The 26,126-nt window shown below is 43.7% G+C and overlaps 1 protein-coding gene across 2 annotated transcripts in view; it reads right to left on the bottom strand.

The window, feature by feature from the left end:
• Window positions 1–2,568: 2,568 nt before the first annotated feature.
• Window positions 2,569–26,126, bottom strand: part of OSBPL5 (oxysterol binding protein like 5) — a 127,569-nt gene continuing 104,011 nt past the window's right edge. For both annotated transcript variants that reach the window (XM_081903573.1, XM_081903572.1), the window contains exons 9-22: window positions 23,592–23,808; window positions 18,841–19,025; window positions 17,382–17,463; window positions 16,540–16,638; window positions 16,301–16,397; window positions 15,659–15,757; window positions 13,744–13,841; window positions 12,736–12,825; window positions 11,740–11,876; window positions 9,421–9,606; window positions 8,306–8,444; window positions 6,879–6,996; window positions 5,461–5,563; window positions 2,569–4,208 (exon numbers count right to left, since the gene is read on the bottom strand). In XM_081903573.1, coding sequence (XP_081759699.1) covers window positions 4,073–4,208; window positions 5,461–5,563; window positions 6,879–6,996; window positions 8,306–8,444; window positions 9,421–9,606; window positions 11,740–11,876; window positions 12,736–12,825; window positions 13,744–13,841; window positions 15,659–15,757; window positions 16,301–16,397; window positions 16,540–16,638; window positions 17,382–17,463; window positions 18,841–19,025; window positions 23,592–23,808 — 1,786 coding nt within the window. In that variant the 3' untranslated portion in view covers window positions 2,569–4,072. The remainder of the gene's footprint in view (window positions 4,209–5,460; window positions 5,564–6,878; window positions 6,997–8,305; window positions 8,445–9,420; window positions 9,607–11,739; window positions 11,877–12,735; window positions 12,826–13,743; window positions 13,842–15,658; window positions 15,758–16,300; window positions 16,398–16,539; window positions 16,639–17,381; window positions 17,464–18,840; window positions 19,026–23,591; window positions 23,809–26,126) is intronic.

Here is a 26,126-nt window from a genome sequence, read left to right as displayed (position 1 = left end):
GGAAAACAAAATTGTCCTTGTCCGGTGCTGAAATGATGACAAAGTTGGCACCAGGTTAGCCTTTCAGGGACAGCATCCAAGGGGGGAGGGGTGCTACTGCTCTGAGGTTTGTTGGAAAAGGCTGTCCTTGGATATAGGGATCCTAAGCCATAGAATAATAGAATTGTAGTGGAAGGAAGAAACACCTTTGATTTGAATTCCACTGCCATACCAATCAAAGTACAGTACCTGGTTTTAGATTATATATACTGTATTTTCTCATCTATAAGACCCCCCCCCGTATTTTGGGGGACTCAGATTTAAGAAAATGGGGGAGATGGCCCAGAGTATAAGACACCCCCTAATTTTTGACATTATTTTTTAGGGAAAACCCTAGTCTTATACACGGGAAAATACGGTATATTTATCTCTTTAATAAATACATCCAACCTTTCCAAAAGAATAGTGCTCAAGGCAGCAAATACATATATTCATCATTTAAAAGTGGCACCCCAGTAAGACAACACCGCAGTTGGCAGTGTGGAATCCAAGTTGAAGTACAGCCCATAAGCTTTAGGCCCTGACTCTTTGGATTAAAGAACTAGCTCAGTATCATCCTCTTACTCACCCCCCCTTTCCTACCCCATGGAAAACTTCGTGTGGGAGCTGGTCTTGAATCTGCAGAGCCATGCTTGTGCAACAGCTACACATGCACAGAAGACCCAAGAGAGCAATCCTGCAACACACAAGCATCACCATGACACAAAGCACTGTGTTTTGGGAATCAGGATGCCAGTTTGTCATGCATGTGTAAGATTTGTAGAACTACTCCCAAATAATAAGAGTATGGCCTGATGGCACATGAAGGCATCACCTTGTAAGTCTGGATCCAGTCACTGGCTAGGAGACCTCAATGATCAATATGTATACAATCTTGGCTTCCATAATGGGAAAAGTTGGGATATAATGTAAGGAAATGAAACTTAAAACGGCACATTAGATAACAGGAAGGGTTTAAATTGGGGGTGTTCTGAATATTGTCATGTCTGCTGTCAGGTAGACCATTCAGAGTCAGTGAGGCCTGGAGGGCCACATTTTGCCCCCTCAGTTGAAGTTTCCCAACCCTGACTTGTATAATACAAATCTGTAAACTACCACTAGATGTCCTAGCAGTGATTCAAAGTACTCCAGTGAAACAACGGAAAGAATTACTGTGTTCTGATACTTGCCACAACAACTGAGCACTTCCACCATGCATCATTTTAGACAATTTCTAGGAGCTCACATTTACTTTAAATTCTTTGACCCTTGCATTTTTATTTTGAGTTGATATACTCTAAAAACTTTACAAAGACTTATTTTTATTTTTAAGAAAAAAAGGGGGGTCATCATGAAGAAGTAGGTCAAGTCAATGTTTCATCCCAAGTATTACTGCTCTATCCTCCCATAGGTTCAAGGCACCTGTGTGTAATCCATGCTGCTGTTCTTAAAGCCAATTGTTCAATGATGCCCTGTAGTTCTAAGTTAAGATCTAGTAGATGTTCTGATCTATAGTTCTGTTACATTTCAGTCTTTCAGCAACTTTCAGCTATCCTAAAAGTCGTTTGTGAACACGCTGCTTCCCCAGATTTCTGAATTGCTATGGATCAATAATAATTGCTCAGCTCCTCACTCAACTGGAGATTAAGGCAACATGTTCTCCATAATCATAAGGAACCTTGAGTGCCATCTAGTCCAACTCCCTGCAATGGAATCATCTGTAGCCCAACGTGGGGCTCAAACCCGAGACCCTCATTTTAAGAGTCTCATGCTCTACTAACTGAGCTATAATGAGAGCTACGACACAGTAAAACAGCTGGGGAACCTGTGGCCCTCCAGATGTCGCTGAACTACAACTCCCATCATCCCTGACCACTGGCCATGCTGGCTGGGATTCATGGGAGTTTTGTGTCTAACAGCATCATCAGATTCCATACACTTGCAGTAGGTTTTCAGAAAATATATTCTCAAGGGACATGACTCACATAGTCATCCAGGTATTCCCATTGATTCCCCAACACTATGAAGACGTATTGGGGAGTAAGGCCAATTGAATTTAATTGGACTTTTAAACAGAAATGGTTAGAATTGTGCCTCAGTATGCCAATAGTGTGTAAGAATAGCAGTACTTCATTGGAAGGCCAGATAATGACCAAACTTCCTGATACATGCCTCACTAAGCTAGAAAAGAAAAGAAAAATGCATTATCTGACACCTCCTTAGTTAAACCGTCTCTCTGCCAGAAACATTAACATGAAACAACCAGATTGTCACTCAAAGCCAATTGCTTTTCAAATGTATATGGAACAGAGAAACAGCCACTTACAAAAATTGCTGGTAAATTTCCCAAATAAAAATAAGGTGTAATTACAACTTAAATTTTAGTGCATAATGTGACGCCACCATCTCTTAACGGAGATCATATGCATTATATCCTACAGTATACACCTACTTGTTGTGAAAACTCCCACCTTAATACACAAGTGATGTGAGCAGCAGAACATGTACAAAAGTCCCCAGAACAATAATGATCCAGCCACAAAGAGGTGATAAGTGAAAGTTGTGTAATTTATTTCAATGTATCAAGCACAAACAAGTTTTCCCCTAACGGGGAACATCACAAGGAATGTAGTTAAAAATCTGGAAACATTTACATTGAAAGTTAGCCCAGACTGGCACCACCACTAAATATTTTAAGGCTGTATATATATATTTATATATATAATATCTTTATATATATATATAGCAGTACTTACCACTTGGAACTATTTCAGGCCAGAAAAAAAGGCTTAGTACTGGCTGCAAGTCTACATAAAATATTGCAAATCTTTTAAAAATGGTGTAAAAATAGGAAGACTATCAACAGATTTGGAGGATGCAGTGGCAAACCCTTACTATTCCTGACCTTTCACCTTTAAATGTACCTAAGAGCAAACAATATCCGCAGGGTGCCTTCTCACAATCACAGGATCAGTCCTATACAGGAAAGGAGGTCTCTCTATGATACTCAGAAACAGTTGTCCCTTGATGTAAAGCACAAGGAAGATGAGCCAACTGTTGCAAGTGATCACTTCAGAAAACTGCAGGAGCAATTGCTTGCACCTGCTCACATAACTACCCTGTATTCATCAATGGACAAAATGTCTCCCGCATCACAAAATAAGCCCAGTGAACCCCAGAACTGTAGTGAATTTGTGACATATGAAATTACCTATATACAGAAGTGCTTCTACACCCATCTTTTTCCACCCATCATGGAATAATGGTACATTTCGGAGGCATTCCTTTATACAATGCTTGTGTGTGTGTGTTTTAATCAATGTAAAAACATACATACATATATATATATATATATTAAATCAAATCATAAACAGGCATGTCTGACTCTCTGGGGCCTCATTGGTTGTGGCCTCATATTTCTTAGAAGGGCAGGATTTAAGAAATTGTGTATATTTACAATCTTGGTGGGATGGAGTGGGATGTGCTGTTTGTAGGGATTTGGCATGTGAGAGCACTGATTAGAAGACCCAAGGAGAAGCTGTGCTATCGATAACCCAAGTTGGTTCAATTTTCACATGGGTGCCTAACATTCCCTTCCATATGGGAAATTTATCAAAAGGCATCTTGATGGATGGCAAAACGCCCTTCCCCCACCCACAGAAGAGCTATAAAACAAGACACTAGGAATCGTTTTATAAAACCAAGTAGATGTGTAGAAGTGTTAAAGGGGGCACCAAATACTGGTTGGTAAATCTTAGTTGTCTCAGAAAATGACAAAACATAGAAAACAAAATTGCACAATTAAAGCTACATTTGGCTTTAGCATTAAGGCCCATACAGGTAAAGAGGTCCTTGTAGATGTACATGTAAAAAGGCAATGACATTAATCTGAAGAACAAAACTCTGCAGGCTCCCTGGTTAACCTTGTTCTCGCTTCCTCTTGCCCCCGACTGCGTAGGTATTAAAGTGCTTGGTGCCTCAGTGGGCTCCTTGCAATTAAGTCTCCCCATTCCTGCAGCTGGTCACTTGTTATTGCTGCCAAATGCAGTGCTTTCTATTTGAACACATAATTAATGAAGAGCTGACATGTTAGAAAGATGCACAGAAGAAACCAACAGCGAGAGTCCAGGAAGAGGTTTTCCGATGAGGCCCTCCTGTAGAGCGACTTTTTGTTCAGAGCAGTGAGGTTTCTGAAAGAAAGAACAACAGCCGCCAATCCATTGTTACTCAAAACCAGACACTGCATTTGCGCTCACAGATCAGACAGTGCCAAAACTCAGGATCAAGTTAAAATTCAGTGCCTGACATGCCTGGTAAATATTCTGGCCCCACATATTTCTTCTTGATAAACCTATGAAGGGAAACGGAGGATTTGCCTTAGGCTTCAAAAAGCAAGAAAGTACTGCAGGCCTGAAATTTAGGGCTAGCATAAACATCTTGCCTAATTTAGAAAGAGAAATCATGGAAAGTTTTATTGTTGATTTAGATGTCAAATATTAATTGTCTATTTGAGGTATTAAAGAGAACTGGCATCTATTTACTGTACTGACCAAAGGTTGTTGACTTAACCTTGTCAGCTTGACGTGTACTCATACATATTCCATGGTTGTGTCTTTAACTCTCCTAACCTAGGTACGAACTAGGGAGTGTTCTGACAAAACTCCCTTGACAAAATTATATGTAAAGAAAATACTGCAGCTGTTCTTTCCTACTGGCAGCTGACTGTTAGGAAATGCTGCACCTGCAGGTCTCCTTACGCTTGCACCAGAAAACTGATTGCAATGAAATACAACAAGGTTTATTTACTCATTTCCTTTTTTTAAAAAATAAATAAATTGTGATTACGCTGGAGCGGGGAGAGCTTTGCAAGAACTGAACTGCTAAATCATGCTTGAGCTTCACGCAGGAGTGGAAACCCTTTGGAAGTCAAGAGATGAAGAAATGCCTTCTGTCAGTGGGCAGTTGCAATTTAAGCCAAGATTTGAATTTGCAAAGTTCTTTTATGCAACATCGTTGGCTCTGTTCCCTTTTATCTTTTTAAAAGCAGACAGAAGAGACTTAAGATTAGTTTTCAGCTTACTCTCCCCCCCCACCTCAGAAGAGAAGGATCAGTCCTGAGCATCTGCCTCACCAAAAGATAGAAATAAGACACTTTTAAAAATGTGGATACATGCAATGTCTTCAGGTTTGTGATAGAAAACAGCAGGATTTGAAGGAGGCCAATCCTTGTCTAGTTTATTGGCTGTACCTTCCACATGGGTCAAAGGTCATTATTGTCATGCTTGTGTTCATGCTTGGTAGTATTCACATTTGACCCAGGCACCTGGCCCAAGGTAACCTTCCTCCTCTCTATCCCAAATTCTGTGTAATAACGAGACCTTAACACTGTGGTGGTTATTTGAAGATCAATGCATTTTTTAAAAAAGAAAAGAAATTCCATACCTGTGTATCTCCTGTTGGGCTCTCTGGAGGGATAAGACAGCAGTGTGAATTTCTTTCAAAGGGTCGGTTTCTTTCCCACACTGAGCACCCGGACTTTCAAAGCCTGTGGTGAAAAGATGACAGCTGGGTTTCACATGTGTTTGGAAAATGGGGGCATTTCCTCCCCCCCCCCCATGTTCTGAAGTTTTCTTTCCTCCTCCCTGGGAGAATCACCCCTAACATACATGGGGGAAAGGTAATTTGGAAGCTGTAGTTCATCAGTTTGACTTGCTTCTGGATTCATTAAGCTAATATGCTTAATATGCTAATATTGCAGATTTTACAGATCTGTGAAAAAAAAATCCTCTTACACATTCATGGTAGAATCCAGTGATTTCCGCTCAGGCAACAGGATTTTCCTTCACCCTGCTCCCACACTGCACCCCTTAAATCTGCTCTAGAGGGTTAGCAAGTGAAAGAGAGGTTCTGTTGCACAAATGGAAGCTATTCCACTTATATAATGGCTTTGTTAGACCCAACCATGTGCCTTTCCTATGAAGGCAATGCCTGTATCTGCAAAAACCTAGCAAAACTAGTACGTGAATCAGCTCTGAAAAAGAGATTCAGGAAGAATGCACATTTTGAATATTGCTGGGTAGAAATTGGTTTTTACATGTGCAATTGTTTTTAATTGCTTGCATATATGGAATTGTTTTTACACATGGAACAGTTTTAATTGTTTATTTATTTGGTGTAAAATCACTTTAACATATTTAATGGAAGGGAATTCATAAATGGAATAAAATAAAATAAAATGGAAGTCCTGTGCGAATGAAGAGAACTAAAATGAACCCAAACTTTGGCAACACAAAGCGCAAGCAGAAAGTAAGGGATGCTAAAAAAAAAGTTTTAGGACCATATTGCTAAAAGCATGAAGACCAACAACAAGAAGTTCTTTAAATATATTAGTAGCAGGAAACCATCTAAGGAATTGATGGATCCTTGTATGAGAAGGGAGTCCAAGGCATGAAAAAGGAGGATAAGGAGATTGTGGAGAATGTGAATCAATTATTTCTATCTGACTTCACTGCGGAAGACATATGGCAGATCACAGTGCCTGAACTAACTTTTGCAAGAAGGGAGTTTGAGGAAGATAGTGGTGATGAGACATGAAGTTCTAGGCCTGGTAGACAAACTAAAAACTGGTAAATTGTCGGGTCCAGATGGCACCCATCTGAGAGTTCTCAAATAACTCAAATGTTAAATTGCTGATCTTCTAATAAAAATATGTAACTTGTCCCTAAGATCAGTCTCTATATCTGAGCATTTTCCATCACTCTGCAAAAGGATTATGTTATCAAGGGATGACAATAGGACTTAACACTGGATATGCATGGAGTGAGTGAGCGCACAGTATCAGAAGCCTGCAAGATACTTACTGTCATCATCTGAAAGTTCTTGTACAGACTCTGGTGTTGAACAGCTACTTTCAGTGTTCTGACTGTTGCTGGACGGTTGATCGCTGGCTTTACGCCGTCTACAATCATTTGCAGACCTCTGAATGAAGAGGAGTACAAACAAAAAATCCCATTATTCTTATTCCTGTTCTGACTATCATTATTTATGAGATATACCAATTTATCTGCCTAGCAAACATAGACTTCTGAAGTGAAAGGATGCAATTTATAGAATCCATCATCTCAAGGGTTTAATCTTAGGCTGAAATCCTCAGCCCTCTTATCCCTAAGTAATCATACTAGTTTCTGTGGAATAAAAGGAGGGTGATCTGAAATAAATTTTCTCAGGTTCAAGGCTCCTAAAGCTCCCCTCCCCATAACACTACAGTTCAGGGGGTGAGGGTTTTAAAACCCAAACTAGAGCATTGCAAATGGTAGCTACAACAAAATGTTACAATATAACCTCATCTTCTAATAAGGGTAATCCTCTTCAAAGCACCAGGCAGCCAGTTGTGCCTCCCCCATAATACTCCATTCCCAACCTTCCCCTCTTTCCCAACAGACAATAAACATTTCATGGCTACTGAGCATGTTCACTCCACAATGAGTTCTTAATTATTTTTGGCCACTTAATATTTTGTGTGTGTGTTTCTTGGTGTATTGGGTGTCGATACTGCCGTCTTGTTTCTACATTTGTTGTTTCTTTTTGTTGGCAATTACCACCTGCATTTGCTATTAAAAGGAACTGGGAATAAAAGTGAAAGGGCATTGCTTCCCTCATTGTTTCTTCCCCCTCTCCACAAGTCCTTGCAATTTATAATCATAAGCTTCAATCTACAACCTAAGATATTCATATTGGTCAGAGCAGAAAGCACAGTCCTCATCTTTTTCTGCCTCACAAGGTAGAGGTGTGTGTCTATCATTTCCAGTTTCACCCCATCACACAGATAAAGGCCAGTCAAGTAGTTTATTTGGAATTTGAATCCAGGTCTCTAAAGCCCAGTCCCCTATTCAGTGACCTGCTGGATGGCTAAGGCATCTCGCATCCCATTTATACATTTAGTTCAACACCCACCAGCTCTCATGATCATTCTAAACACACCAGTGAAATTGCAAAGTGTTTCTTTTTAAATTTGTGCCAAAAATTCCACTAGGACAAGCCACACAAAATGTCTGCTGATCAAAATCCAGCAAATCAGATAGTGGTTTAAGCAAATCACTGTACCCGTTTATTTCTAAGTGGGATCGTGTTGTCCCAAATCTGGCTCAGGGTGTGCTCAGGGTAAAGTGACAGTGGGATAGCAAGATGTTATTCAGTTCACCAGGATTCTGCAGATACAGTGCAGAAGGAGAGGACATCTCCAAGCATCACTGAAAATGTGGACGTTCATGGGGAGATGGCCAGTTACCTTGTGCCGTGCAACTTGGTTGCTGTTGCACATGTTTTTGTGAGTTGACATTCGATTGGATAAGTGCCTCTGCATGGTTTGAAGTATGCCATCCTTCTCGTACTGGGCAATGTCATTCAAAGGGTCCCAGGGCCGCAAACTTTGAAAATGAAGAAGAAATTTATAAGAAAGAAAAGCCTCTGTTTACTATACTAGTAGCAATATACACCAAATGTACAAGAACACTTTCAACATTGCGTAGAGCAGATATGAATATGCACATTCAATTTCTTCCTATTTTGCCCCACCAAAATGCTTCAGCTGTAACACAGAAGGACTGTGTGGCCAAAAACAACAACAAAAGTAGTCATTGTAAACCTGATGGGGCGGAGGAGCCTGTGACCAATCAACATTGTACAGTCTTTATTTTTACCTTCCCAACAACCCTGGAAGGCAGGCCACATGACCATATTTTCCATACGGCTAAAAGACAATTGCTTTAGTGACTGCATAGAAAAAAATAGAATTTGGTGCTCAGTTTCTCAGAGTCACTGGAACATGCTGGAGCTTCTCTGAGGCCTGGGGCATGAGTCTTGTTAGAATAAGGTTATAAACTCAAACAAAAAACACACCAGCCAGTCCTTAGCAGAGGCCCTCAGCCAACTTAGCCCTCCAAGGCCTGGGACAAATGAACCCAACTGCCTGCCCCCCTCTGCACAGCCCTGGGTGCAGATATAAGATTTATCATACCACAGAATCATAGAATTCTAGAGTTTGAAGAGTCCTATAGTCCAACCCCTTGCAATGTAGGAGTTGCAGCTAAAGCATCCCTGGCAGATGCCCACCCAACCTCCGCTTAACCTCCAATGAAGGAGAGTTCACCAGCTTCCAAGGGAGTCCGTTCCACTGTCAAACAGCTCTTACCAGCACCAAATTCTTCCTAACATTTAGCCAGAACCTCCTTTCTTGTAAATTGAATCCACTGGTTTGGGTCCTACCCTCTAGAGCAGCAGAAACAAGCTTGCTCCACCAGTTTTAAGAGTGCGGCACAGATGTGCTCTAAGTCCACCTGTTACAATGTGTGTACCTGGACACAGACCCCTTTTAGCCACCACACTCCACTCAAGAGCACTCACTCTTCATATTTGTAGTGCCATTCGTTCGTGGCAGGATCATGCCAGAAGAGCAGAGGCTTCCACTCTGTCCCATTGTCCTTCCGCTCCCGCGCTGCATTCCGCTGCTCCTCTTCCAACACAAACTTTTCTTGTGTTGCCTTGTTCTGGTCTCCTTTGCTGATTGCACTGGTTACGTGTTGCCAGAGCCTGAGAAAGAAACAAGGAATCAAGTACAGTGGTGCCTCGCAAGACGAAATTAATTCGTTCCGCAAGTCTCTTCGTCTTGCGAGTTTTTCGTCTTGCGATGCACGGTTTCCCATAGGAATGCATTGAAAATCAATTAATGCGTTCCTATGGAAAACGCCTTCCCCCGACCTCTTCTGGCGGGCGGCATTTTAAAATCACCCGGGACAGCGGAGGACTTCTCCGCTGTCCGGGGCGATTTAAAAGCCCCTGGGAAGGCAGGCAGGGGGGACAAAGGCTTTCTCGCCCCGCCGCTCGGCTTCGGGACATCGTTCCGATGCCGGGCGGCGGGGGGAGGCTTTCTCGCCCGGCCGCCCGGCTTCGGGACATCGTTCCGATGCCGGGCGGCTGGGGGAGGCATTCCTGCCCCACCGCTCGGCATCGGGACGATGCCCCGAAGCCGGGCGGCGGGGGGAGGCTTTCCCGCCCGGCCGCCCGGCTTCGGGACATCGTTCCAATGCCGGGCGGCTGGGGGAGGCGTTCCTGCCCCACCGCCCGGCATCGGGACGATGCCCCGAAGCCGGGCGGCGGGGGGAGGCTTTCCCGCCCGGCCGCCCGGCTTCGGGACATCGTTCCGATGCCGGGCGGCGGGGGGAGGCTTTCCCGCCCCGTCGCCCGGCATCGGGACATGGTTCCGATGCCGGGCGGCGGGGGGAGGCTTTCCCGCCCCGTCGCCCGGCATCGGGACATGGTTCCGATGCCAGGCGGCGGGGGGAGGCTTTCTCGCCCCGTCGCCCGGCATCGGGACGATGCCCCGAAGCCGGGCGGCGGGGGGAGGCTTTCCCGCCCCGTCGCCCGGCATCGGGACATGGTTCCGATGCCGGGCGGCGGGGGGAGGCTTTCCCGCCCCGTTGCCCGGCATCGGGACATGGTTCCGATGCCAGGCGGCGGGGGGAGGCTTTCTCGCCCCGTCGCCCGGCATCGGGACGATGCCCCGAAGCCGGGCGGCGAGGGGAGGCTTTCCCGCCCCGTCGCCCGGCATCGGGACATGGTTCCGATGCCGGGCGGCGGGGGGAGGCTTTCTCGCCCCGTCGCCCGGCATCGGGACGATGCCCCGAAGCCGGGCGGCGGGGGGAGGCGTTCCTGCCCGGCCGCCCTGCATCGGGACGATGCCCCGAAGCCGGGCGGCGGGGGGAGGCTTTCCCGCCCCGTCGCCCGCCATCGGGACATGGTTCCGATGCCAGGCGGCGGGGGGAGGCTTTCTCGCCCCGTCGCCCGGCATCGGGACGATGCCCCGAAGCCGGGCGGCGGGGGGAGGCGTTCCTGCCCGGCCGCCCTGCATCGGGACGATGCCCCGATGCCGGGCGGCGGGGGGAGGCTTCAAAAGCCGTCCGGGGGCTTTTAAATCGCCCCGGACAGTCCCGGGGCGATTTAAAAGCCCCCGGTTAGGCAGGCAGGGGGGGCAAAGACTTTTGCCCCCCGCCCGCCTTGGGAAGAGGTCCAGGACCTCTTCCCAAGGCGGGCGGGGGGGGCAAAAGTCTTTGCCCCCCCTGCCTGCCTTCAAAAGCCGTCCGGGATAGGGGGAAGCGCTTCCCTGCTATCCCGGACCGCTTTTAAAATGCTGGCGGTGGGGAGCAAAGCCTTTCGCCCCCGCCGGCCTTCCTGGACCTCTTCTGAAGTCCGGAGGGAGGAAAAAGGCTTTGCTCCCCACCGCCAGCATTTAAAAAAAGGTCCCCGAGATTTCCCTATGGGCTTTCGTCTTGCGATGCAAGCCCATAGGGAAAATCGTCTAGCGAAGCGTCGCAAAACCCGAAAAACCCTTTCGTCTTGCGGGTTTTTCGTCTTGCGAGGCATTCGTCTTGCGGGGCACCACTGTACTGTATAAATGTCTGTAGTAAGGCCAGGGCAGTCATGGAGTTCAGGGGCTCCAGGCATGTTTTTAACATTGCAGAGGTGGGTGCTCATAGCAGTCCATTGTTAAATTTAAATAAGATCCCAGCTGTGCTGTGGGGGGAGGGGATACACTGTGTGTGTGTGTGTGTGTGTGTGTGTGTGAGAGAGAGAGAGAGAGAGAGAGAGAGAGAGAGAGAGAGAGAGAGAGAGAGCACGCGCGCATGTTGCCTATATTTCTCTCTTGGAGCAATCTGCCTGCATTACCTCTCAGATTCAAACTCTGTTTGCTCTTCAAATAGCACAATGTGACGCTTCAGTCTCTGCTTTCGGACCTCACTGGTTGGATTCCAGAAAATATCTGTGCTGCCATTTTTCAGGTCATTTATATAAACCTCTCCATCCTGAAAAAAGAAGAAGAATTTAGTGCTGGCATAAAGCAGAGGTGTTCAACACAGGCTTAGCAAGATCTTAGCAAGATCTAAGTGAAAGGAAAGGAAGCCGTCAATACTCTTCTGATACACCATTCTTTCCTTCATCCTTTCCTTCTCCTCACTTTGCTATCTTCTCCATGCAGGAACGCTAGATTGTAACCTCTTTGGGGCAATAATCTAGCTTTTGTGCTTGTTCTGCAAAGACTCATACACCTCAGGAATCATGCAATCAGTTTGTTTTGTTTACAGGTAATTCACATCTTACATAAGGCATAGTGTCTGGGGTTTACACAAAAACACTTAAAGCCAGCAAGGCTTCATGTGCAGGCCGCAGCAGTCTGGGTAGCTAACAGAGTGCCCTCTGGAGGCTGTTTGGACTACAGCTCCCATAATCCCTAACCTCTGTCCTTGCTGGCATCTAGAAAGCAACACATTGCCTCCCCCAATTAAGAGGAAATGTGGGTAGCTGTCTTCTGAATCCACCCTTACAGCCAAGTGTCCAGTTTTGCTCCAGATGCCTTCCAGTTTCATAGAAAGTTTTATTTACTAGCCTCGCCGGCTTTGACTCATGCTCTGTTTGCTAGATTGAAATCAAGGTAAGCTATCAGAATTGGAGCCTTTCGAGGCAACCTGTACAGCAAGATTTATGTCTGAGCAAATAAAACTGACTGTTGCATCTGTTTCACCCGAGAGCTGCTTGCTTCAAAATCAAGCTCTGTTTCAAAGTAGTTTAGAAATGCAACCCTATTCCCAGCTGGCCCTCGTCCTCTCCTGCACTCCACACAGACATTTTTTAAAACTGTCAGCAAAGAAGATTACGATTTCTTACCCAGTGTCCATCGAGACTCGCCAGCACTTCTTCTCCTGATTTAATCTTCCCCGAGATTTGATTAATGCTTGTGCTGCCACCAAAGAATGGCTTTGGGAAGAGAGAGGAAGAAAAATACAATTCAGCCCACGGGGTGGGGGGGGGGGGAAAGCTGGAGGCCAGCCAAGAACACAGAGACCCACCAGGATACAAGGCTCAAGCTGAACTTGTCTGGATTTCTGGAACTGCCCATGAAAGAGCAGTTCATAAAATTATTGTTATGTGCTCAGATGTGGGTCAAATGGGCACGTATGTCACCTGGCTGCATGGTGGTAGTGCTCAACTAGCCTCATGGCCAAGCCATCAAATAACATTATTTAGTGCACAGTCAGAAAAGTTCAGTTTACACACTATTCTTGCATGCACCAATGTGGGGCAACTGCAACTTAGAGATGGGTACTTGACAATGTCAACAACAATTGAGCTATTGAGCCTTAAAGTAACTTGGAGCACTATTAGGATGCTGTTGCCCCTTAGGACTGTCTCAGATTTTATTCACAGCTTCCCCATCTCCCCTTTATACGTTCTGCATGATCTTTTATTTCTTTAGCCAATTGTTTTTACAACAATTTTCGAAAATCTGCTTCCCACTCTCCTTATAAGATATGTCCAAGATGAACCTCTGTTGCTGCTTATGTTCTCGATTAGTTAACATTCCCCAGTATTTACCAATACTATAATCCATCGGCTGCCCCTTTACATCCCTGCATACAGCAAAAAAAATCAAGTGAACCTTAATATATTTTTATGTCCAATAACAGCAAGTGTGGTTATTACTCCATCCTCACTTTAAATATTAACTTAGTTATTAATAAGTGCATGATCATTGTACAGAATCTGGGATGACTTGCAAGCCTAGCCCTGTCACTTGAAATTGCAGAATGGGGAAAGAAACCTGCAAAAGCGGGGAGGGAAATGTGGAACTGGCGGGCAGGAGTCAAGTTCAAAATGCAAGACAAAGATGGTCACCTTTAATTTGAATTCCAGTTCTGCCCGATGATTGCTTTTCTCACAGTCAATGGTAACTTTCCCTCCAAGCTCCATTGTCATGGTACCATATAGAATCCCTAGAAACAGAGAAGAAACAAAACTGTTAACAGGATATCAGGGGCACAGAGACCATATAAGTTGCTGAAACCTGTCGTTCACATTGACTGAGGTCTGTATAAAATAATCTTCTTTTTTCCTTTTCTTATTTACAAAAAAATGGTTATATAACATTAACCTGAAACAGCCTCACCTTGTTGTGTTAATCAGCACACTCCATAAAAAACAGAAAAAGGGTAAAATCTGAGATGCAGAGAACAACATGGAATACCACCCATAACAATCACAGCTGACTACTGGATAGGTGGGTGGATACAGGTCAGCTGAACTGCCCTGCCCAACCCTGGCTCTGACCAGGGTTGCACCCAACCCTCCTTGCACCCAAAAGAGGGTCCCATTTTAGCCCGTTGCCTCCATACCATTGGACAACATTGATGAGGGAGGAGCACAGCATGGCTCTCATTCGAGTTGGACGAAGAGGCAAGGGATCTCCATGATAATTATTTTTTTCAGATTTATTTTGCATCTCAAGCAAGTGGAAGTAAGAGCTTGGATCCTGAGCCCCTGCGACATATTCATTTAATATGATTCTTGAGTGGAAGTCAAGGGCTTTAAGGTGGAATCCACCAACACTAATAAGAAGAGCCCTCCTGAATCAGGCTGAAAGCCCTTCTGGTTCAGAAGCCCGTTCTCACAGGGGCCAACTAGATGCCTGTGGGAAACCCACAAGCAGGATCTGAGCACCACAGCACTCTCCCCTCCCTGGACTCTACATTTGGTCTCCTGCTACTCTTAGGCTGACTTTGGCACCAACTGGGGAGCAGGAGGGGGAATAATGGTGATGTTCAGCAACTTGGATGGATTTAAAAGCATAACTAGGCAAATTCATGGAGGACGCTATCAAAAGCTACTAGCCATGAGAGTAGTGTTCTACCTCCACTGCTAGAGGCAGTCTGCTTGTGAATACCAGTTTCTGGAAGCAGCAGGAGGGGCGAGTGCTGATGCTTGTGGCTATACAACTGGGCGGCAGCAGCAATAAGACCTGACTCAGCATGAACAAGGAGGGTGCAAGTAAATCCCCCCCCCAAAAAAAAACCCCATCTGCGTAAACAAGCATTGGATTGGGCTCTGCAGCTTAAGTTAAACTTTGCAAGCGTTGGCTTCATCTGAAATGAATTGAAGATTAGCATTTGCAAGCAGAGCAAGTCTGAAGTTCACACAATGCCAGAGAAAAATAGCTCTGCTGGTTTTCCTTCGGTGTAAAAATGCATTAGAATGGGCTGTGCAGCTTAAGATAAACGGTGCTTATCTTCATCTGATCACTGTAACCAGATCTTTGCGTAGCAGATTTATGACCTGCCATTAAAATCCCTCATCTGTATTCACTTTCATCACCTATGAGATGCAGCAGGTGATTACAGCTAGCTCAGTCTCTGTTTTCAGTTGGTGGGCTCCTCTGAGTTGCTGAGAACTTCTTCTTCCTCTCTCCCTGTGTCCCCACCACTCCAACGTGCTCCAGAGTGTCCTCCCTTCAAACCCTCTGCAGCAGATTCTGATGGTGCACAGAGGGCTGCAGGAGGAAGGAGAGGGAAGTTCCACAGTGCAAAAAGAAGTCTGTTGTGCAAGTGGTATGGCAGCCTTGGATACATCCTGTTCATCTTTAAAAAAGTTGATCCATGATCTTGCAGTGCCCGACCTGATGTTAAGGTGTTATGGTTATAAATCCCTATGTTTGGTGATATATGTCTCTTTTTTAAAAGGGGAGAAAAATAACCCCGCCTGGAAAGGGAAGGAGGCCCACAATTCCCCCTACTCCAGAGCCCCAGCAATATCCCACCTTTGCAGTGTGCGTATGGCATAGTAATGATGTACTCCTCCCCGCTGCTTAGAAAGGTAAGTTTTGCTTGTCCATCCAGCAATGCCGAAAGTGAATTTCCTGCAGGTAAAAGAGTGCAGATGTATATGTCATGACTGCTCCTCTTACAAATACACAGCAGGACAATGAGAAGCCAATATGATTCAGTGGACCATCTCTTAAGAACTTCCTTGATCGTAAGTATTTACAGAAAACAGAAATGCTTGCGCTGGCAAAACCTTCTCCTTAGCGCAATATTGAATACCACCTTCTAGTTCACATAACTAAAAACCCCAGACCCAGACTATCTGCAGTTAGGAAAGTGATGGGGAAATGTTTTGAAAAGTGTGGGGGTGAACAAATGCTTAATGGAAAGACGTGTAAATAGCCCACAAGCAAATCAGGATGAATGCTCATTGTTTATAACCATCCTGTAAACAAATTAGAATTAATGCTCAATATAGACAAGACATACTTCAACCTTTGTATAAACTTTGTGCAAGCAAAGCAGGAGAAATGCTGAATAAACTGGTTGTCTAGAGGAGCTCAAAGTTGGTATGAGAAAAGTGACTGTGGGGTAAACTCTTTCCTACTATAAATAGCTGTTTGACTCTGATGTCTTACCATAAAACTTAGATTTGGCTAGAATGCTGCCATTTATACAGAAACCATCCTTCCTGTTACTGACATGAAAGGCTGATACAGGAGGATGATGAGAAACCTGTAATGGAAGGGAAGACAAAATTACATCTGTATTGTAATTACAATACACACAATATGTACATATTGGCTTCAGTTTAGATGGTGCTACATAGACCAAAATGTTCAATTTTAATCTGCTGCATGTAATTGCTCAGATTTACCTGTTCGGCTATGTAAAATGTGTGACTGTTTGTCTGTGGATGAAACCAACAGCAACGAAAGGTCTCTCCCAAAATGGGATTGTATGGCTTTTTTATTCCCTGGAAGAGAGGCATTAAACAGAATACATTATTAGAGAACACTGTCCCAATCTGTGGGTTAGAATTTAATGTTCATATATATATATATACATATATACATATTTGTTTTCAAACATAAACAATACAACAACAATAGGTTTTATATTAGTTGAGATTAACTCCCTCCAAGATCAGTGGGATATGACTTCGTCATGACAAACTTTTCATGCTGACATCAGTGAGACCCAAGTTCAACTAACTTCGTCTGGATCCAATCCTGTGTAATGGGTTTCTGAGTGAACAGTTGATGCAGATGGAGATATGAATCCACATCACAACATCTACTCAAGCTCCACTTGAACTGGCTGGTTTTTCTTGCAAATCTCCACCTAGGGCTAGTGCACATTTGGGCTTTTTCACTGCACTGTGCCAAAGAGGAAGAATTATAGGCAGGAGGATAGAAAGGGGAGGGGAGGGGCTTTCCCTGCTCTTTGTTCCGTTTCAGCAAACACAGCAACAAAACAGAGAAGGGTGGGCAGTAAGACCCTGAGGCAGAATGCAGGAAAGCAGCCGCTTCCTCTTTTCAGGTTTCAGGTTTCCCTTCTCCGTGAAGAGCGATATGATTTTTGCCTGATTTTTCGGCTCCAGGGACCACACATTCGCTCTATAACATGCACAGACATTTCCCCTTCCTTTTTATCCTGAACCCAATAAAAATAGGGGTTCTATAGCATACTTGGAGTATGAGTTAAGCATAATCTTACCTTTGGCTTCTTATAAAAGCCCGATAGGTACCATCTCAATACTTGCTTGATTCGACAATATGGGTCTTCTTCAAGAGCAGCTCTATAGGAGAAGAGTAATTAGCTGATCTGTTTGCCCTAGGTGGTTTTACAGACATATGAAATCACATCAGATACAAATAGAACCAACAGCAGCACAATGTGGAAACCCTTCACTATCCCTCTCAAGCCTCCCTTGCTATCTTAACTTGTACTTATACTACCAAAGCTTAAATTGAATGAAACTATCCGAATACTTCATCTAAGAGTCTTTACCTGATCTTAATCTTACCCTGGCTGGGTAGCTTAGCTCATGGCTACTGTATAATTTTACATGGTTATGGGTATTTAGTTATTGCATTTATATGCCAACCTTTTCCCCAAGGCACCCAAAGAGGTTTAAATTTTTGAAATACTAGAACAAATCAATGACATAAAATGTAAAATAAAATGTAAGAGTGGTGCTTTACATGAGCTACTCCATTAAAAATGCAGGGCTATGGAGAAATCTACAGTCATAAAAGCCACTTGAGAGAACCAGACAGCCTATAGCACCACAGTCCTAACACTGTAGCTACTTATGGAGAAAATTAAGTGTCAGATCTCCTCCATTCATCTGAATAAAAATTGTGGAGACAGTGAGACTTACACAAAGGTCAGTGATATTTAATTGTAGATTCCATAGCAAGTGTTCTGAAATGTTTTACCCATCTGACTCTTAAAATCAACACCAAAAGCTAGCTGGAAATCTGAAAAGAGCATTTAAGTTTATCCCACCCCTTGCAAACCAGCTCATGAAGACTGCACATTAAAATATCCTAATTTTAGATCCTGCCTCACTTTATAGGAGGGGGGAAAGGTTTCCTACTGCACAAGATCCTATGTATGTTTACTGAAAAGTAAGATCCACTGTATTTAGTGGAAAGTATTCCCAGAAAAGTGCACAGAGGAGAGCAGTCCTAGTCTGCCAAACCTAAAGGCCTGCATAATATAACCCCTAATTTTACCTTCAAAACATCTAGGTTTTGTTTTTTACTGTACATGTTATTGCTGCTTAAAAAATGCTCCAGGATTCATCTTCCCTATATGCTTGCTCTCCTTGTTCCACAAACCTTAACCTATCAAATAGGTTGGGTATGCAGTTATTGCCAATTACACACTGGCAAGGCTGAGTGCAGCAGAAAGCATATCAGTACACCTCTCATTTTTCTTCTTCTTTGCTTTCCTCACGGCTCCCATAAACTGTTGATGTCTAAAGGTCACCGAAATGGATTCCTGTCCTGATTTACGGCACCAGCCGATTAACTCCGAGAGCCTCACGTATTATCAGGGAGCCCTTTCAAGCACACAAACATCCCAGCTGCAGCCCGGACTAATACTCCTGGCACATGGGTGCACATCTGCGCACTGCATCATCAAAAAGCCGGCAGGCGCTGCTTACTGGGAAAGTAGGTCGGCGTGGTAGTAATAATCGGAAAGCTTGTTGAGAAAGGAGCGCGGCTCCAAGATGAAGGTGGGCAGAACGACGCGGGACAAGTCCATGCCAGGCCTCAGCTGCTTCAGGATGATCCACATCAAGCTCTTGTTTTCATCGGACACAGTTTCTGTTTGAGAGCATTCGCCCGTCTAAAGAGAAGAGGGTGGGGAAAAACCCTTCAGCTTGCTGATGCTCCATTTTGTTGTTTCAATATTTGTAATTTCCACTTTCATAAAGTATATATCAAGGCAGCTTACAGCATATAAAATATAATTTAAAAAATGATCTATAAATGTCCATAAAACATTAAATGTGGTTAAAAAAGTAAAGTATTTAGGGGTGCACTTGACCTCCAAAAATTTGAATTTGTTTAAGGACAATTATGAGAAATGTTGGTCAGAGATCAAAAGAGATTTGGAAACATGGTCAAGACTGAAACTTTCCTTGTTGGGTAGAATAGCTGCTATTAAGATGAATGTATTGCCGAAAATGCTATTTCTGTTTCAGGCCCTCCAGATCGTGGACAAGGTGGAATGTTTTGGAAAATGGCAGAGGGATATTTCTAAATTTGTCTGGCAGGGCAAAAAGCCCCGAATTAAGTTTAAAATACTAACGGATGCGAAAGAAAGAGGGGGGTTTGCCCTGCCGGACTTGAGGTTATATTATGAATCTGCAGCCCTCTGCTGGTTGAAAGATTGGATTTTATTGGAGAACACCGATGTCCTCGACCTGGAAGGATTTGATAATGCTTTTGGGTGGCATGCATATTTGTGGTATGACAAGGTTAAAGTTCATAGATCATTCAAAAACCATATTGTCAGAAGGGCAATTTTTATGGTCTGGTCAAAATATAAAGACTTATTGGAGAGTAAAACTCCGAGGTGGCTCTCACCGATGGAGGCCAAAGCACGGAAAAGACTCAATATGGAGGCCCACTGGCCTAAATATTGGGAAATAATTGAAAAAATTGGAGATAATTGGAGGTTGCAGAGTATGGAAAAGTTAAAAAACAAGGTGCGAGATTGGTTACATTATGCTCAAATTCAGGAAGTTTTTAAAGCGGACAAAAAAGTGGGTTTCCAGGAGGAAAAGTCGAAATTAGAGACAGAGCTGCTTGAGCCAAAATCTAAGTTAATTTCGAGAATGTACAACTTGTTGCTTAAATGGAATACACAGGATGAGATTGTTAAATCCTCCATGATAAAGTGGGCGCAGGATTTGGGGCACAACATTATGTTTGAAGACTGGGAAAGGTTATGGAACACCGGAATGAAATTTACGGCATGCAGTGCCCTGAAGGAAAATATTATGAAAATGACATACCGGTGGTACATGACCCCAGTCAAGCTTGCAAAGATATATCACCTGTCTGACAACAAATGTTGGAAATGTAAAGAGGAGGAAGGGACATTCTTACACCTCTGGTGGACCTGCCCGAAGGTGAAGGCCTTCTGGGAGATGATACATAATGAACTAAAAAAGGTGCTTAGATTTACCTTACCCAAGAAACCGGAGGCCTTCCTCCTGGGCATGGTGGACCAGAGGGTGGTAAAGAAAGATAGAATTTTCTTTATGTACGCTACTACAGCAGCAAGGATCTTGATGGCAAAGCACTGGAAGACACAAAATCTACCCACATTGGAAGAATGGCAGACGCAGCTGATGGACTATATGGAACTGGCTGAAATGACTGGCAGAATCCGAGACTCGGGAGAAGAAGAAACGGAGGAAGTTTGGGAAAAGTTCAAGGATTATTTGAAAAAGCATTATAAGTTGTATGAATGTTAAAAAATGCTCCTTTTTAGGAAATTACAGCTTCAGCATCGGTTAATTTTTTGAATTGGAAAATAAGGAACAACAGGACAGAAGTGGTGTAATGAAATAATTTTATTGTGTTGAAACTAAAACAATGGATTTGGACTGAAATGTTTAGAGACCAGATATCACGATAAAATGGAAGATATATTATTATGTTTAAAATAAGTTAACAATTTGCTGAGGTTTTAAATATACAGAGAATGCAGTGTTCGGAAGATGGGGGGAGTCCACTAGATTTATGGAAATAAGTGTTTGGAAGTTGGATTTTGTATACTATAAACTTAATAAAAATTATATTAAAAAAAATATAAATGTCCATAAAACAATTAAAAACATCAGTAGATACTGGTTGGTTAGAAAGAGAAATTCATATTGTGAAGGCATGTTTAAACAGTAGATCAAGTCAGGAAGTTCCTATTTGTGCCATGTGTCTACTTCCTGTTTAGTTGCACTCTGTGATCTTGTTCACACATGAAACACTAAGCCAGACCATAGCTCAGGATGAATGAGCAAACATGCTGGCTGCCAGAGAGGACATGCTCCTCCTCCTCTGCTCCTTCTGTTGCTACGCTGAGCTAAGCAGGTTTGGCTTAGCATGTCATCTCAACCAGGGCTTGTGGTTTATCTCTCCTAGCCAGACTAGGAGCTGTGAAGCATAGGATGAACTTTGGTTACAGCTCATGGTTTGTTTGAAGAGAGCTAAACCACAAGCCTAGGTCTGGAGTACAGTGGTACCTCGGGTTACGTACTTAATTTGTTCTGGAGGTCCGTTATTAACCTGAAACAGTTCTTAATCTGAAGCACCGCTTTTGCTAATGGGGCCTCCAGCTGCCTCCGCGCCCCCAGAGCACGATTTCTGTTCTCATCCTGAAGCAAAGTTCTTAACCCAAGGTACTATTTATGGGTTAGCGGAGTCTGTAACCTGAAGCGTATGTAACCTGAAGCGTATGTAACCTGAGGTACCACTGTACAGGTTAAACCTGACTCAGCGCAGCTGTGGAAGAACAACTGGAGGAGAAGCAAAGAAGCCATGACCTCATCTCTGAGAGCTTGCATGTTCATGCTAAGCCATGGTTTGACATAGTGCCATGTGTGAATCAGGTCATCGTTGTGTGCAATTCAACAAAGCTAAGCACATCCAGAGAGAATTAATGCAGATACAGACCCCTTTAACAGGCTGATTTATGCACCTCCTGAAGCAACCTCAGCGTTTTCCTCTCAACAACGTGGGAGAAAGAATGTTTTATTGATGTTGGGGCCCAACATCTAAACTTTTAATGGCAAAGAAAACTGTAAGAAGCTAATCTAGCACTTGGATGTTGCTTTTAAGCTACTTTTAACTAATACTGTAAGGTGGTAGTGGGAAAGGCACTTGCTAACCAAGCTCCGCCTCAACATTCCCCATAATTCTCCTTGTAAAAAAAAAAAATGGAATAGTTTGGGTCTGTGAGAGAAGCAGGCTGTGCAAACGAAGAACCCAACAATCAAGCTTCTGGGGAATCAGATCACCTCACAAAGTGTTGGCTTGTGCCATTAACAAGGTGACTTGAGGTGAATCAGGGAATCCCTAAGCTCTGAAGTCATTACATTGACTTGGATATTCCAAAAACTTAACTGCACAACCTCCCCACCCTGCTTTATTTTCTGAGAAACAAAACCCAAGGTGACTGAGACTACAGATACAAGGCGAAACTTGTGGCTGCTGCATTTCCCTACCTTGGGCATCATTTATGCTCCAGTATTGACCTGCAGAGCATGGCTCCCTAGAGCAAACCCACAATGGGAACTTAGCACCATGCCACTTGCCGCAGAGCAGAGTTTGATAAAAAGAAAGCCTGTGAGCGGAGCAACAAACTTTTTCCCTCTCTATCGATTTCTATTAGTTACAATCTGTCTTGCGCCCCAGACAAACAACATCCCTAAGCTTGATCCACCTTAGATAATGGAAACTGTTAGACGAAAAGCTATTGCAGTGGTGCTATAAGCTATGATGTGTATTGATCTGTCAGTGCTTTCATCAGATGTATTTGCCAACTTTGCAGGGGCATATATCTTGGCCTCACACACATATATCACAAAGGATTGAAAAGCAAGTCCTCCCAACAACAGGAATAAAGAACAAAATTACATTTTTAACTGTTTACAGAGGGATACCCTATGTTAGTGTGCCTCCAGACTTATAGAATTTTGCAGGTGGGATTCAATTGCATACCAGAACTTTAGGTTTGTGCCTTTGATGTGGTTTCAAGAGTTCTGCTGCCCTAGCACAATAAATATACTTAAAAAAATAAATCAGATTTTTTTTGTGGCTTGGAAAGTGGCAGGGAAAGGCATTGAAAAGAGTGGGATGAACAAAGGTCTTACAAGGGAGTAAGCATCACTGAATACAATGGCAAACACTATAATGATACAATCCAAGTTCTCTTTTTTCATGTTCCATTTAAGTTCCATGGCTGACTCTAGATTTCCCACAACAACAAAAAGTAACAAATCGTATAAGGTTAACAAAGTTTCCTCTAATTGGGCATAAGCCCTGAGGTTATTAAATTGGGTGAGAAAAAATGTTGTGGTTCTACTAGTAAGCCATTTAATGTAAGTCCATTGGCCTATTACAGCTCACAAGCAGCTCATTTTGTTCATGATATGAAGGAAAAACCAACACATTTTACACTTCTCATAAGGCAAGTTAAATTGTCCTGGAAAACAGATTATTGGAGGGGCAATAGCCCTCCTGCTGTCTCTGGCAAACGACTTTGTCAGTGCGACTCAGCTCTTCACAACAGAATAAAAGAAATGGGAGGAAGGAAAGAATCTTCTATCATAAGGCGAAAAATGTAGTGGACAGATGGATAACAAACTGTGTGTGGGGGTAGATAGATAGACGTTTAAATGGTTACCTCTCCAAATTCTTCATAGTTCTGCTCCAAGTAGGTGGTCCCTTTCTTTTCCTGGGATGACTCCCCGTGGAGTTCGGACTGATCGCTCTCACTTTCGTTTGTCTTCCGGCTGTTCTCATGCATCTCGTTCTCCGACTCTTCTATATTGTCCCTTTCAGATTTGTCTGAGAAAGCATCGTTCTCTAGGTGGTGGTTCTCCAGAACTGACTCATTAAAGCTGAAAGACACAGATGGTTACAATGTCTTAGGATGCATACATGCTAATCTGTCTGTAGCATGAAAATAGTAGTTTTTTCTCAACCCAGAAACGTTCTTGCTCCTCCTTAACAAGCAACTCTCAATCTTGATTGATTCTAGATCCTGCTGTCAGCAAGGGTAGGTATGCTTACTTAACATGCATTTGCAAATCCTTGACTTAAGTCATCCACACCTTTTCCTCCATGCACATGCCCCCAGGTGATTACAATTTTGGTATACACCCACCAGAATGCGGTTAGGCAGGTGTGGCTACACTCCCCATTGCCAGGACCCCCTTCATCTGTTTTCAAATGGAAAACTTGCAGGGTAACACAAAGCCAATCTGCTAGCAGCTTTTATTTTGGGAATGAAATCAGTTTCTCTAAAAGCACTTTCCAGAGGCAAACACTACACAATGGATCTAGATCGTATTGGAACTACATCAAAAAACCAAGTCCTCTGTCTCCACTGATTCTAGAATAAGATGTTGTGTGTACGTAGCCTGAGTTTCAAGGTGCTGGAAGCCTTGTAAGATATGGTTGCTCACCGGATACAAGGATCATAAGCAAGGTAGTGTGGCTCTGCAGTGCCATTTGGAGTCTCTCAAGACAGGTTTCACATAATTGGAAGCCCCAGAGCCCAACAACAGTTCAGAGCAGGAAAGGAATGCAGGAAGCTGGTAGGGCATCCCTCACAGATCCCCACCCAGCCTCTGCTTAAACACCCCAAGGAAAGAAGAATTGGCTGAGGGTACTTTAGATTTTGGTTATTATTAGGACTGTCACCTGATAAAAGAAAATTTAGTCAATTTATCCTACAAGTGTGAATTAGTCAATCCAAGGGCGCCAACTCCCCCCCCCACACATCGCAGGGGCGCATCATGTGACGTGTCACGTTACACATCACATGGCGCGTCCCGCCCCCACCTAGCGCCCAACCCCCCCACACTGGGCTAGGACACACAGGCATCCTGCCGCTGTGATGCCAGCGCTCGTGCACTGGGTGGAAAATGGGGAGCATGGAGCTGGGCTCCATGCTTGGCCTCCTCCTCCTTGCATGACATCAGTGGGGAGGAGGTGGTGGGGCAGGGCCACAGATTTGGGGGGAGCACAGCCCCCTCCTTGAAAAATGGGGGGGCTGAAGACCCCTCACCACTTGGCACACAGAAAGACTTTTGCCAGTTCTCACAATTATTTTCAAGGCATTGTTCCACTGTATTCATTGTTAAAGCCAGCCCTACAAATGAAAAACAACCAGAGATTAATTATGATTGAAAATGTGTGGCTGGCATGAAAGACTCTCCAAAAACCATGAGAAGCTTTACTGAGAGGCTTTACAGTTGCATGTTAATCAAACAGAGTGATTTCAGGCTTTGCGCCAAGCCACATCTCTACCATCTTTCAATAATATGCCCACTTGCATTAGCAAAATTAGCCTTCCGTTCAGTTTTATCTCAGAAGAGGACTGTCATGAATAAGGCTTAGAATCAACCAAATCTGAAATAAAGGCATACAGCAACATATTGCAACTCCACTTTGAAAGTCAAGTGAAGAGACCTCTATGTCAATATCTCATACTTTGGAGCATGGTAGTTCATTTATGTGTTTTGCTCAAGGATCATATATTTGATTTACTGCTTTGAGCTCATGCAACTAAGGTTTTTTTTTAAATGCCTACAGTCCAACTTTTTCATAGATAATTATTATGGTCTCTTTCTATTATGAAAAATGCCCCCTATCCCCAATCTGAAGGGCATGATAGAGAAGGAATTTTTATTCTACAAGGCAGGCTAGATCTGGTTTCCCAAATCGCTCATGCTCTTTGGCCCAGTTCATACTGGCAAACGACTGGGGACTGACCATGTTGGAATTCAAACTGCAGGGGGAGCTAATCCACATGGGAATCATTTGCAAAGCACATGCCACTAAGTTTTGAAAGTTTACAGTAGTAAATCTGTGTGACGTGTGTTATAAGTCTAAATGGAAAACAGCACATACATATGGACAGCCACATGAAATAATTTAAACAAAGTTTGGATCAAGCCCTGGAGTCTAGTTGTTTGCACCAACTGGGACTTCCTGAACAACAGCTACTGTGCTCCAAAGGGCAACCTAAGCTGGTCCTTTATCTGGATTTTGGAGACAAAAAGGATCCCCACCACCGGCATATGGGAACTTTAGGGTTGCATGTAAGGTGGATTAAAGTGCTCTGTCACCTGTGTGCAACTAACCCGCTTTCTTTTTAAAACGCAGACGTTTTGCCATTTGGAAAGTGATGGGAAAATGTATTGAAAAGTGT

The sequence above is a fragment of the Podarcis melisellensis genome, assembly GCF_964234715.1.
Source record: "Podarcis melisellensis genome assembly, chromosome: 1".
In the NCBI taxonomy this organism is placed as follows: Eukaryota; Metazoa; Chordata; class Lepidosauria; order Squamata; family Lacertidae; genus Podarcis; species Podarcis melisellensis.
Note: the sequence above shows the minus strand (reverse complement) of the source record. Positions and strands in the feature narration are given on the sequence as shown.